At 41.3% G+C, this 12695-nt stretch overlaps 1 protein-coding gene across 1 annotated transcript in view; it reads left to right on the top strand.

The window, feature by feature from the left end:
- reep3b (receptor accessory protein 3b) overlaps positions 1 to 10672 on the top strand; it is a 42773-nt gene extending 32101 nt beyond the window's left edge. Inside the window, exons 7-8 of the mRNA XM_083787391.1 lie at positions 7051 to 7187; positions 8399 to 10672. Coding sequence (XP_083643517.1) covers positions 7051 to 7187; positions 8399 to 8470 — 209 coding nt within the window. The 3' untranslated portion in view covers positions 8471 to 10672. The remainder of the gene's footprint in view (positions 1 to 7050; positions 7188 to 8398) is intronic.
- Positions 10673 to 12695: the final 2023 nt, after the last annotated feature.

Below are 12695 nucleotides of genomic sequence, written 5' to 3'. Positions count from 1 at the left end.
GTTCATATGTACAGTATAATGGACCCGCAAGTAATACAGGAAAGGTGCAATTCTGGGGAAATTGCCAAGTGTGGTTGGCTTTTTTGTGAGATTTGCACAAAAGCTGTAGGTGGAAGAGCAAAAAGTGTGTTTTGAAGAAATGTCAAAATGGCGGAATGTCTATCCTGACGCAAATGGGCGTGGCCTTTCTGGGGATATGCGTCATGACCCAAGGAATCCTACGGTGCAGTTAGAAGGCCAAATGTAAAGTGGGCTGTTATAGGCTGACTGATTTTAATTATTATTATGAAGCTCCCCTCCATGTGTTGTAACTGTAGCTCTGGCAGTTTCTGAGAGAAAAAGACTTGATGTGAGTTATCATTGTCCCATGTAAATTATTAATAATTCGTAAAATTTTAAAAAGGGCTTTGTTAAGACCTCCGTAATATTATGGTCAATGCCTGTGTGAAAAGTCGGAGTGATTGGTGCAGCCAGTGAGGAGCTTGAAATGTACTGTAATTCTCCAATCTGAGAGAAACGAGTACTAATGGACTGCGTGTACGCACACATGCGCAGAATTGCATACACACACACACACACACACACCCACACCCACACCCACACACCCCACATTCAAGACGACAATTTACATCTCACTTGTATTGCATTGACATTGACGACACTCCTTTACTCGCCTCTCTCGGTTTCATCCCACTTTCCTCTTCCTCTCTCTCTTGCTCGCTCTTCAGTAGATGAGTTGAAAGCCTGGCTGGCATTTCAATGACTGCTCTCTGCAGCTGTGTGTGTGTGTGTGTGTGTGTGTGTGTGTGTGTGTGTGTGTGTGTGTGTGTGTGTGTGTGTGTGTGTGTGTGTGTGTGTGTGTGTGTGTGTGTGTGTGTGTGTGTGTGTGTGTGTGTGTGTGTGTGTGTGTGTTGACTTCCCCGCAGACAGAGGGGAGATGAGATGAGGTTGAGTGAGGATGCTGGTGGAATGTCAAACACACACACGCGGCCAAGGAGAGTGTGAGGAAGATGGGTAGCATAGAGAGAGGAAGCGAGGAAAGGAGCACAGACATGGAGCAGGAAGGATGTAGAATGGGGTTATTGGATAGAGGTAGAGTGGAAACGGGAATATGGGACGATAATCGTTATTCTCCTTTATCACGATAAACGATCACAATAATCGCAGTAATCGTCCTTCATCGTACCCTGGACCTGAGTTGGCTCTCTCTCTACTTTGGACAGATTTTTCCCTCACTAAATCTCGTCGCCCCAAAATAGCTGATCGACAAGCTCATGAGTCATGACGTGTCGCACAACAACAAATAATTATAGCTATTTCTGCTATTTTTGCATGACACTATTTTTGCCTGTCAAAAGAATTTCACCCACCTCTGTGATGTGACAAATACAACTGATTTCTGATTGTACGCCAACATTTTAAATAGTGCTTATTCATATTGTTTTTGCAGTGATTCATTGAGATAAAAAAGAAAGATGATTTGATTAATCTAAAAGGAATCCATAAAATAATCACAAAGACAATAATCGATAGTTTCATCCGAAAAGGACAGGGAGGTATATGAAGGTGGATAACATCAGCATGCTGAGAGCAGGAAGCCAGCATTAGGCATTCAGCTCAGTTCTCCTGCACACAGACCGAGAGGAGACCGAGGCAGAATAAATGAATGGCAGTGGAGAGCAGAGACGCTTTCATTCTCCAACACTCTTAGCCTTCTAGCTCATGGTTCTCACAGCTATCATTACTCTTTAACACACGCACACGCTCACACACACACACACACACATGCGCACACATGCGCACACTCAGACACCACAAGAATATGCTATTAAAACCAACAGTGTTTAAACCTTTTGTGTTCACTTTTGGGTAAAAATTCCATGTTTTCTTTTTTATAATTTTTATCCCACGATTTTGTAACCCATTTTTCACCCATGTGTGAATTATCTAATGTGATCCTGGGCTCTACACGCCCTCCGCCAACCTAGTCCCCTTTTATGGGGGACATGGTGAGAGCAACGGACTTGAACTCCTGCTTCCTTCATGCCTGAGTGTCTCTCCATACAGAAAGACCCTTTCGCCAACCCAAATTCCATGTTTTGTTAAAAAAAAGAATATATGTATATGATATTGTTTCACATTGACAAAAAGATGATGGTTTTTCCATAATTACCGTATTCATTATTTATTCTACTTCAAAAATCCCAATGATGACATGGTTATAATACCACCATGGCCAACATTTGGCCTGGTGCTAATAAGTAAACAAACACAAGGGTCAAGGTGATGACCTCGTTTGACCCCCCACCTCCCCTAACATGTGCGAAAGCATCAGTGACAGATGCCAGCATGTGCTTCCAGTATCGGACCCGCCCCAAACACTGACACCGCAAGCAAGCATCTCTTCTGCTTGACCTGAAAGGATTCCCTTGTTCATAAATGAATCAGACACTGTGTGTGTGTGTGTGTGTGTGTGTGTGTGTGTGTGTGTGTGTGTTATTTAATAAAGCTGTCTACTCCAAACATGGCAGGAAATTGGAGAATTTGACCACAGAATAGGCTGGTAATGGATGGAATGACTGGAATCCAGTCTCTTCATAGGCCTGCCAGGAAAATCAGCTCTTTGTTTTTTTCTTTTTAGAAAAGCTACACTAAGGCATAATTCAAACAACATTATTCCCATGTGAACACGATTTCTATTTATATTTAAGACATTTAGTTGAATAGCTTATCCAGTGCAGCTTTGTGAAGGGGGGGGGGGGGGGGGGGGTATGAATGGCACTTTGATCAGGACATGTGGTTGTAGGACAAACTCGCTGTTTCCTAAACAGTGGCAGACCAATTTTTTGTAATTATCCCTTATTTTTTGTTTCCTACATTTAAAAATGTATTTATGTATGGAAAGAAATCACAACTCAACCGTCTGGGCACCTAGGCTGCCAAACCAGCCGGACGGCGTGCCGCGGGCTCGACTCCCGAGCCCGACGGCCTTTGCCCCGTGTCACTCCCCATCTCTCTCCCCCTTTACTGTCTAATTACTGTACCAATAAAGGCAAACGCACACAAAAACAACATTAAAAAATATATAATTAAAATCCAATTTCCATAAAATAAAGAAAACAAACATTTAAGAAGTAGTAACAATAACAGCTTTCCAAGCTTGCAATGTGGCGATGCGTTGTGAACTTGTATATTTGTAGTTTGGGTCTCGGGCAAATTTCTCTTTTGGGTCTCGAGCTAAAATATTTGGGAATCACTGCAAATAGCTGTCCCTGGGGTCCAGCGTTATGACATTCATGTTACAGGGTTATCAGGGTAATGGCTGCCGTGGGGTCCAGCATTATGACATTCATGTTACAGGGTTATCAGGGTAATCGCTGCCGTGGGGTCCAGCGTTATGACATTCATGTTACAGGGTTATCAGGGTAATCGCTGCCGTGGGGTCCAGCGTTATGACATTCATGTTACAGGGTTATCAGGGTAATCGCTGCCGTGGGGTCCAGCGTTATGACATTCATGTTACAGGGTTATCAGGGTAATAGTTGCCGTGGGGTCCAGCGTTATGACATTCATGTTACAGGGTTATCAGGGTAATAGCTGCCGTGGGGTCCATCTTTAGGACATTCATGTTACAGGGTTATCAGGGTAATAGCTGCCCTGGGGTCCATCTTTAGGACATTCATGTTACAGGGTTATCAGGGTAATAGCTGCCGTGGGGTCCATCTTTAGGACATTCATGTTACAGGGTTATCAGGGTAATAGCTGCCGTGGGGTCCAGCGTTATGACATTCATGTTACAGGGTTATCAGGGTAATAGCTGCCGTGGGGTCCATCTTTAGGACATTCATGTTACAGGTCTCTATAACCGTCTGGTCACCACTCACCCTCTCCTAAAACCTATAAACCTCAGAGCTAAGCTTTTTGGAATTAAGTGTTTCACTACACTTCCTGGGTTGAAGTTATATTGTGTTGGAACTTGTTTTTCTTGTAACAAAATCAAAAGCAATCATGACTAACTTTGCATCAGACACAATCTGGAAATGGCTACTGTAATTATTTTTAATAGCACATATATTATGAAAATCCCTTCATATTCAAGTGCATATTTGCAAGACAGACTTTACATTTCTTGGTAGCCTTTTTTGTATCTTATTTCTGCTACTGTACTGAACTACTTTACTCCTGTGTTTTATTATTATTTTACTTTTGAAGCATAGATGTATCTCTCTGGTACCAGTATCTTTCCTTTGTTTCTTGCTATGGTGCTGCTGTGACAACTGAATTCCGCTCAGGGATCAATGAAGTTCTATCTGTCTCTGTCTAATATAGCGTATGTTATTTATTATATACCTACTGTAGATGTAAGCAGTCAAAAGTCTCTCAGAATCTCACAAAAACCCAAGCCTGTAATCTTTGATGCCATCAGAAGAGTGTGGAGCTGCTCCGTCAACTGGCACATTTATTAATCCTGCTCCCGCAGATAAACTCGGTCACAGTTAATTTCTGTCAAGCCCTTTGATAGGAGTAAAATAGCATGATAAAATAGTAGTACTCTAATTTGTCAAGATCCTTGTGTTTCTGCAAACGCTATACTCACACTCCCATTCCATTTCCTCTCTAGTTAACGACACATCTGACATAGTGTGTGCTCCATACCGGCAAGCGAACTACAAATGTTAAAAGGTCCTTTATTATTTATTTATTTTATCCCTCAAGATTGTGCTGAGGCCAAGCACTTAACAGCCTAACATGTCAAAGACGAGGGAAGGGGGTTTGGTTAGCCTGGTTTCCTTTGTAGAGTTAAGCAGGGCTAGTGCGGTTTCCACTGGAAAGCCAAACAAGGCCAGTGTGGTTTCCAGTGTAGAGCTGTAGTGTGGGTTTCAAGAACGGGTACAGACTGGGCATGTGGACCATATAGCCCGTATCATACTTTGTTGCACAATGTTGTACGTTGAAAATAGCTGGAAATGCGTCGTGGATGCAACGCGTTGAGACCTTGTAGGTTTGATATTTTCAGTGACAGACCATCAACTTGGCGTATTGCTCTTACACCGGCACAACCCGGAAATAGCCAATGTACAAGTGTCAGGTTGCGATGGATTGTGACTGACTGTGAGCTTCTAGACTGGCTATTTCATGGCACGACACTGACACACAACAGAGTATAACTCAGTTTTCCAGGCTTCCTCCATATTTCCTCCATATAGCAGGACTAGCTGCCTTGTATTCACTACACAGTCTGTCCATTCATATTTAATTGTTTACCTCAAAGCAGCACCATACATCTGATGTTGTGCTGGTTATTATATATGACCTCAAGGTGGCTGAAGCCCCGCTTATTAATTTATACTTTGGAGTATGACATGTCGCTCGCTGAAAAGCAGTTGTTGTCGGCGGGAATATAAACCAAGCTTTATTCCCACCATTTCTCTCTCTCTCTCTCTGTTATGGAAAGGTGGCTTGGTGTTGGGTGAAGTTCTGTTCAGGAAACAGAGGTTTTCTCTAATAGAATCCAGATGTGGTGTCGGCAGCAGCAGCCACGGGTGTAGAACTAGGACACGTAGAACAACCATTCCTGTCCAAATTCAAATTCTCACATTGCTTTGAATAAACTATGGGAGGAAACAGTGTGTTCTCAGCCAGGAGCTGATGAGATAACATAACATGACAGTACCAAGATGTTATTACAGTGAATGGATACATAATGAATTCAGATTTATGTCAAAATTTGGATAACAGTGGGGTGTTTATTTATTTCGTTGCTTTAACCATCTTCTCTCAAACGGAAGGATTCTTTATTTTAGCTTAATTGATCCATCGTTCCATCACACAGTTGTGTTGGGACGTGTTGTTGGCTTTAAAATATTTATTAGCATTATATTACGGTGTGAATTAGACTTTACAGTATGAGTGAAGTGAGACTTAACATTTACAATCTGTCTGCCAAGATCAGCTAGAATTCTGCTAATGTAAGAGTGTCATGGTGGAGGTAACCACAATGCTTGATTTAGATGGCGTTGCTGGCCGAAAATAGCCGATCTACAAGCTCACAAAGTGTTGCATCGTGGCGCGTTGTGAGCTTGTAGAAATGCTACATTTGGTGAGCGACACTATATCGTAGCACAAAGTATAAATCAGGCTTGAGAGAATGCCAGTCAATGAAATGTCATCTCTGCTTCTACCTTCAATCTCATGCACATATACAGGCCATGCTCACATCTGTAACCATACTGCCAGCATTCAGTGCTGGCAGTATGGTTACAGATGTGAGCACTGGCAATCCATTTTGTGGCGTCCCCAAAGACAATGCTATTTGCACACCAGGATGTGCCTTTTCTAGCCATTCTAATTCTATGGCCCAGGAGAGACAAAGAACCAAGTAGACTGAACACAAGTGTTTCTCGTGTCTCTCTACTGACCCCTGCTGTATTGAGGGGGGAAGGATGCATCCAGAGTTGATGCTACACAGATAGAGGTGGTGCTTTAAAAAATAAATCATTATCATTCAACCACCATCTTGAGAGAGAGTCAGCAGATTACTTTAATCAACTTAGTCACACAGTGAGATTTGTGAGTTGCTGTGATTTGTGAGTTGCTGTGATAGGAGAAGGATATCAAATGGAACACAACCACCCTAAAGACTAATTATTGTGTATATTCCTGCACTATACCTGCACCGAGTGACCTTGGTACATAGAATTTGATCTATTGAAGATTCTGACCTTCAAATGTACATCATTTTCGTTTTGATTGTATTGCTGTATTGTTGTATTGTTCTTCATGCTTTGGCAATGTAAACGTATGTTTTCTCATGCCAATAAAGCCCTTTGAATTGAATTGAATTGATTGGGGTTAATGCTAGTACACCATAATTCATTTGTGATTTTCTATTAAATAATAAATTATTCTTAATTATTTAATTTTCACCTGCTTTGGGTGGGTGACACATTGTTCATTTTCTTGGCCCAAAATGTAGGGATTATATTTTGGGGCGGATTCTTTCATTATTTACATAAGTGTGTGTGTGTGCGTGTGTGTGTGTGTTTCCAGAGTACTACTATGAACAAGAGGAGAGGTCGGATGAGGAGGACGGTGAGCCTACTTTCTCTGAGGACGAGGCTGTCACTCAGAGAGGGCTGAGGAGGTCACAAAGCGTTAAGTTGACACGCTCACGGGTCCGCAAAGATGTAAGAACATGTTTAAAGGCTTTTGAACCAAGATGATATCGTCAGTCTCTAGCCCGACACACACCGTCTGTGGCGCGGCGCGTTGCCGCGCGGCGGCGCCTGGAAAATAGAACTGGGTTCTATTGGCGCGCCAGGCGCCGCGGCGGACGGAGCCGGTGTGCGTTAGGTTCATTGAAAATAATGGAGGGCGGCTGTGTCGGAACGCGCGGCGGACGCAGCCGGTGTGTGGTGGGCTTTAGTCTGGCAAATACCTTGCATGTCCAAAAACTGTTACTTTTCACTAAATGGAAAAAGATCATTTGTGTTCCATCGATTCTTTTTCAATCAATCATTTTCACTGGTTCAATTTTTATAACCATATAAACGGATACAATTAACCAATTTCACTTTCAAACACACACACACGAACAAATCAGTCTAAAATAGCTGCAAGCTCACAGCTTGACAAAAGAAAAGAGAACAAACAAACATAAAAGGTAAGTAATCAATAAAAGGGTGTTTTTGTGAGAGCGGGTGTGATTTTTGTGTGTGAAAATGACAGCTGTATGAGGCTAGTTCTGCCAATAACACCCCCCACTCCCAATAAAGTCCTATTCATAGTCTAGATTTAGGTGAAGAGAACCTATTTGGTGGTCACCTGTTCACCAGAACAGTGGTTTTGATGGCGCCGCTCATAGTCCATCACTGTTCTCATATCTCCAACACTTCCTCAAATTTGTCCATTGTTTTCCCTCTGCTTTCTCTACTGCCTGTTTGGACCAAACAAATAATTACAAAGAAGAAAAACAACAAAAAATTGTGTTTGTTGTCATGATTTGTCACGACAAGAGTTGGCTTTGTCCGTAAACGTAAACGTCTTTAGTTTAAATAAATACTTTTTGAAATGTCTATGAGGAAAATGAACGGAGAATCATTTCCTGGGCCCTGGTAGGGGGCGGGACTGCGACGCTCTATAGCCAGGCTAAGCCAGCACAAAATAACAACTTCTAGACCAATCACATTGCCTGGAGTGATTCTCGGTGACCACTGTTTCGGTGGTGATTAAAAACAGAGAGAAGAGCTGGTTTGCTCTTCACCGCGGCTCAGTGTCATCATGTTGTCGTTTTCGGTGATGGCGGTGGTCACCTCATCACCGAAAACTAGACTATGAATAGGCCTTAATTCTACCATGATACCAGTTTAATCTCTTCTATATTTGTGTTTCTTGCTAGGCTCGTTATGGATCTCTGAAAATCAAAGGCAAGAAGAGGCCAGCACTGAGTTCTGTTAACTATGCAATGTGAACAGACTACTGGCGCCTGCCCTGCGCGCACGCACACACACGCGCACACACACGTCTGTCAAAATTGGCCAAGAAATTACATTTGAATATACCTCCTAAATAGAGCACCTATACAGTAGGTTCGAACCTTTCAAATATCTATTTTTGTGCATTATGTACATAAGAGAGCAGTGTGAGGCAGAGCTGCTTTTTACGTTTTGTTTTTTTATTTCACATTTGAATAATAATTTTCACAATCGAACGTAAGTTTATATTTACAGTTTTGATTTTATGTTTGAATTGGATTATTTGCCGACAGCCTTAATACAGACGCACACACGCGCACACACAGAGGACCTCATCTGGAACTTTTCTCCTGATGTTTTTAAACACTAATGGGTCTGACTTTTTACGCCTTTGTACGCCTTTTGTAATGATCTTTTTATCAACATATTTATTACCTGATTAACTCACTGTATGACATGTTGTGACATGTGCATACGTGAAGTTACAAAGACTGTCATCATTCAAAAAACAAAACTAAAAAACTGCTGTATTCGAAGGCGTTTTCCTTTCTTTCTTTTTTTTTGTCTTTTTCTCCGTTTTAGTTTTGGCTGTTGCATGTTTTTAATTGTTATAGGAATTAACGTCTTGAAGACGTCTTGAACGAACATCTGCCGTTCTGTTCACTTTATTCAATGTTTATTTTTTTAGGTTTTGCTTCTGCTGCCTATAGTTTTAGTAGTTGTTAGTGACTTCGTATTATTTGTTCTTCCATTGTTCCTGGTCATATCTGCGACAGTAGATTTGGGGTCAGTTCTTGTACAAATCATGATTAGTTCATAATTTCGCTACACTCCACTGAACTAATAGAGCCTGCCTGCTTGGAGAAATGTGACCTTCAGGCAGTACCACTTGTCTGAAGGTCAAACAAGACCACAGGATATAAAGGTCTATATAGAAGAGCAGGGGGACCAAATACGACCACCCCAATTGTATTTGTGATTGAACTTGGTCGTCTAAGCTCGCTCTGCGGTGGCTGACCTTCAGTCGACTGCGCCGTCCGAGTTCTGTACCAATAGGGACAGAATCGTAAAAATCACCACCGGCCCCACCGCAAGCCTTTTGTAGAATTGTCCTCAAGTCTTAATGGGTTAAGTGGATACCATCAGTGACTGAATACATTTTTACAACTCTGTCATCTCCATTCAGGAATTAAGAAAAACAGACTGAATTTCCTGCATGTGTTCCTGAGGATCCTGGGCCATGTAGCCCTATACGGTGCTGCCACCTAGAGGCAACACCACCACATAGAGTTACATTGGCTTAGAATGTAGACTCTCAAAGGACACAGGTGTTATGTTTAGGTAAGAGTTAATATTCCAACATACTCTTTGTCAGCGCTCTGCTTGTGTGGCATGGTCCACACATACACTACATGCAGGATATCTGGATCCAGGCAACCACCTCATGGGATGAGGGATTGGCCAGTTCATCCCAAGTCGATGAAACCAGACCTGATAATGGATGTTCCATTTGAGAGGGTTACGTCCATTTGGTAGGGAGCTGTTCTGGTGTTTACTTTATCAAAGAGACATGTCCAGACTGTGAGTAAATATCTGTGGAGGGCGTTCAAAATGAAGATGTCCTTTGAGATACTCCAATCTTAAGGCTTGACTAATTACACCGCTCTCGTGCCTCAATCATCAAACTACTTTTCTCTCCACTAGCCAGAGGCTAGGAAAGTGTAACTGACCCCAAACTATGTCTGACACACACTTGAATGAATCATAACAAACGCCAGCTGACCAAAAGTGCCCATCGTTTCTTAAAGAGAACACCTTAACTCTTACATACCAATGAAGTGAACGGAAGGGAATGGAAGAGGAGTGTGGAGGAGGAAGATTAGAGGAGTGTGAATGAGAGGATACATGTGATGTATGGGGATTTGATGCATCAGGGGATTTGTTTTTTTAATACCTTCGGGGCTTCAATGCTTTCTGCAGGCACATCACAAACAATTATTACCAATGGAAATTTCCTGTCTTATGGGGCATTTGCCTCCTCTTTAATCTATGCATCGTTGCGTGTCCTGATCACATCCCCAGCTGTAAATAACTAGGTATGTTTTATTTGTATCATTTGAGACCAGTATGATTGCATCTCTTTTGTCTTTGTTCTATCTTTGGATGAAAAAACTAAATGTGTTTTTTATGTATTGTAACCGACCTGTTTGCACATTATTGCCTCTCACATTTCTATTGTTGATGCTGTTGCGTCTCATCTCATTCTAGAATGTACTCTGCTGTGAGAGGATTCCAAAACACAACCAAGACTCGAGACGATAGGCTCTAATTTGAATGGTATACAGAGACATTTGAAACTTTGGGTTGTTCTTACATTTCGCCTGGTATTCATTCAAATGTTCCTGGATTGGTACAAGTAGGCCACAACATAACAGTAACTAGCTCTGTCTACGTGTACAGCAGAGTGTAGTCAATTGATTTAATCCCTTAATAATTGCATTAGAGAGGGTACTTTTGAATCCACAGGTTGTGCATTCAGCTAATAATGCAGGTAGAGATGGCAAACATGAGATAATACATTACTGTATGGACCATGCTATCTTGAATGATAAGACGTAAATACCTGGTGATGTGGAATAACAAACCAACATGTCAAAATGTCTGTCCATTTTGTGGTTGTAACTGACTAATGATACCAAAGTTCTCTGGCTGTGATTGTTTGTGGGGGGGGAATTTATATGATGCGGGTGTTGCTATGTTTGTAAATGCAACAAAAAAGTATGCCTGAATAAATTCTGGCCCAAAAATAACAAATTGTGTAATTGTGGCCTTTGATTGACTTGGACTTTATTTATTTTTATTTACATACTAGTTCTAGGCAACTACATCCTACCCACAGAAGAGTATTCTATAATATTTATTATTTCTCTTCTGTCCTCTCTTGACCTGTCATACCTCAGGGGTCCTTGAGAGCATTCTAGGGGGTCACAAGCAACATTTGTTAATATAGTATTAATTATTTACATGTATATTCAAAATGAATTTAACCAATTTAAATTTGTACTCTACTTCAGCTATAGAATAATAGCTGATGTACAAACTCACAACATGTCACGAGAGAATTTGGAAACATTTACACAGCTTATGTCGGTCCCTGGCACATATTTTCAGATGGGGATCTGCAAACTAATGCCTCCCAATTTGGGGGTCTTTGACATGAAAATGTTTGACGTAATTCTTTTGTCTTCAGTAGTACCCCGGGCCATTCCCCTGATTTCTGTAGTACAGGGAAGTTTTGGTTACATTTTCACATCTATGAACCACGTGTAATTAAAGGTTGTCTGCTATGTTAGCCCAGATATGAGTTATCACGAGCCTACGATAACATAGCAGCATAACAATAGGCAGCCACGTACACAAGGTAAAATAGTAATTTTAATATCTTTAACAATCATTTAACATACAGCTAGCATTGTCATTCATGCATCACCAGCAAAGAAAAAAAACAATGCAGTCATGTCATTGAAATCAATATTGTAAGTATTGAGATTCAATAGAAGGAATTGTTTATTTAAACACCAGTTCACATGCGCGCACAGTGCCGCACACTCACTATAAAATGTGACTACACTACACCCTGATTATGTCTGTAAACTCATAATTGACAATTGAACATTACAAGTTTAAATGAATGACAAACAAAAGATGAATGTAGTTCCCTCTTTACAAAACAAACATCCTTCAACATTTTCTTTTCTCTCTAAGCTGCGTGGCATTATAGTCATTGGACCTCAGGCAGGCAAGTCTGGCACAAGTTTCCTTCATTCATAAAGATGGTGGTGCTCACAGTGCAGTCATTAAAAACAACTGATTTATTCTAGTTCACTGTGGCACCCACTCTAGGACATTATGCTCATTTTACTGTTACACTAATGTAAGTGTGGATATGTATATATAATATATATTTGTATTTTTGCCGTTTGCTGTGTGCAAATGTAGCTTTTCATCACCACAGGAGAAAAAGTATGGAGACTGAACTGGCAGTGAAAATTCCTATTGAGCAGGTCTTTAACAACACTGTCCTGGTAATTATTCCTTTGACAACATCCAATCTACAAGCTCACATTGTGTCGCATTCAAGCATAACAATATCCTGCTTCCTCTGTGGCATTTACTGTAACATACACACACACACACACACACACAGTTAAGATTGGTTTG

The sequence above is a fragment of the Protomyctophum parallelum genome (assembly GCF_964188405.1).
Source record: "Protomyctophum parallelum genome assembly, chromosome: 17".
Taxonomy (NCBI): Eukaryota; Metazoa; Chordata; class Actinopteri; order Myctophiformes; family Myctophidae; genus Protomyctophum; species Protomyctophum parallelum.
Note: the sequence above shows the minus strand (reverse complement) of the source record. Positions and strands in the feature narration are given on the sequence as shown.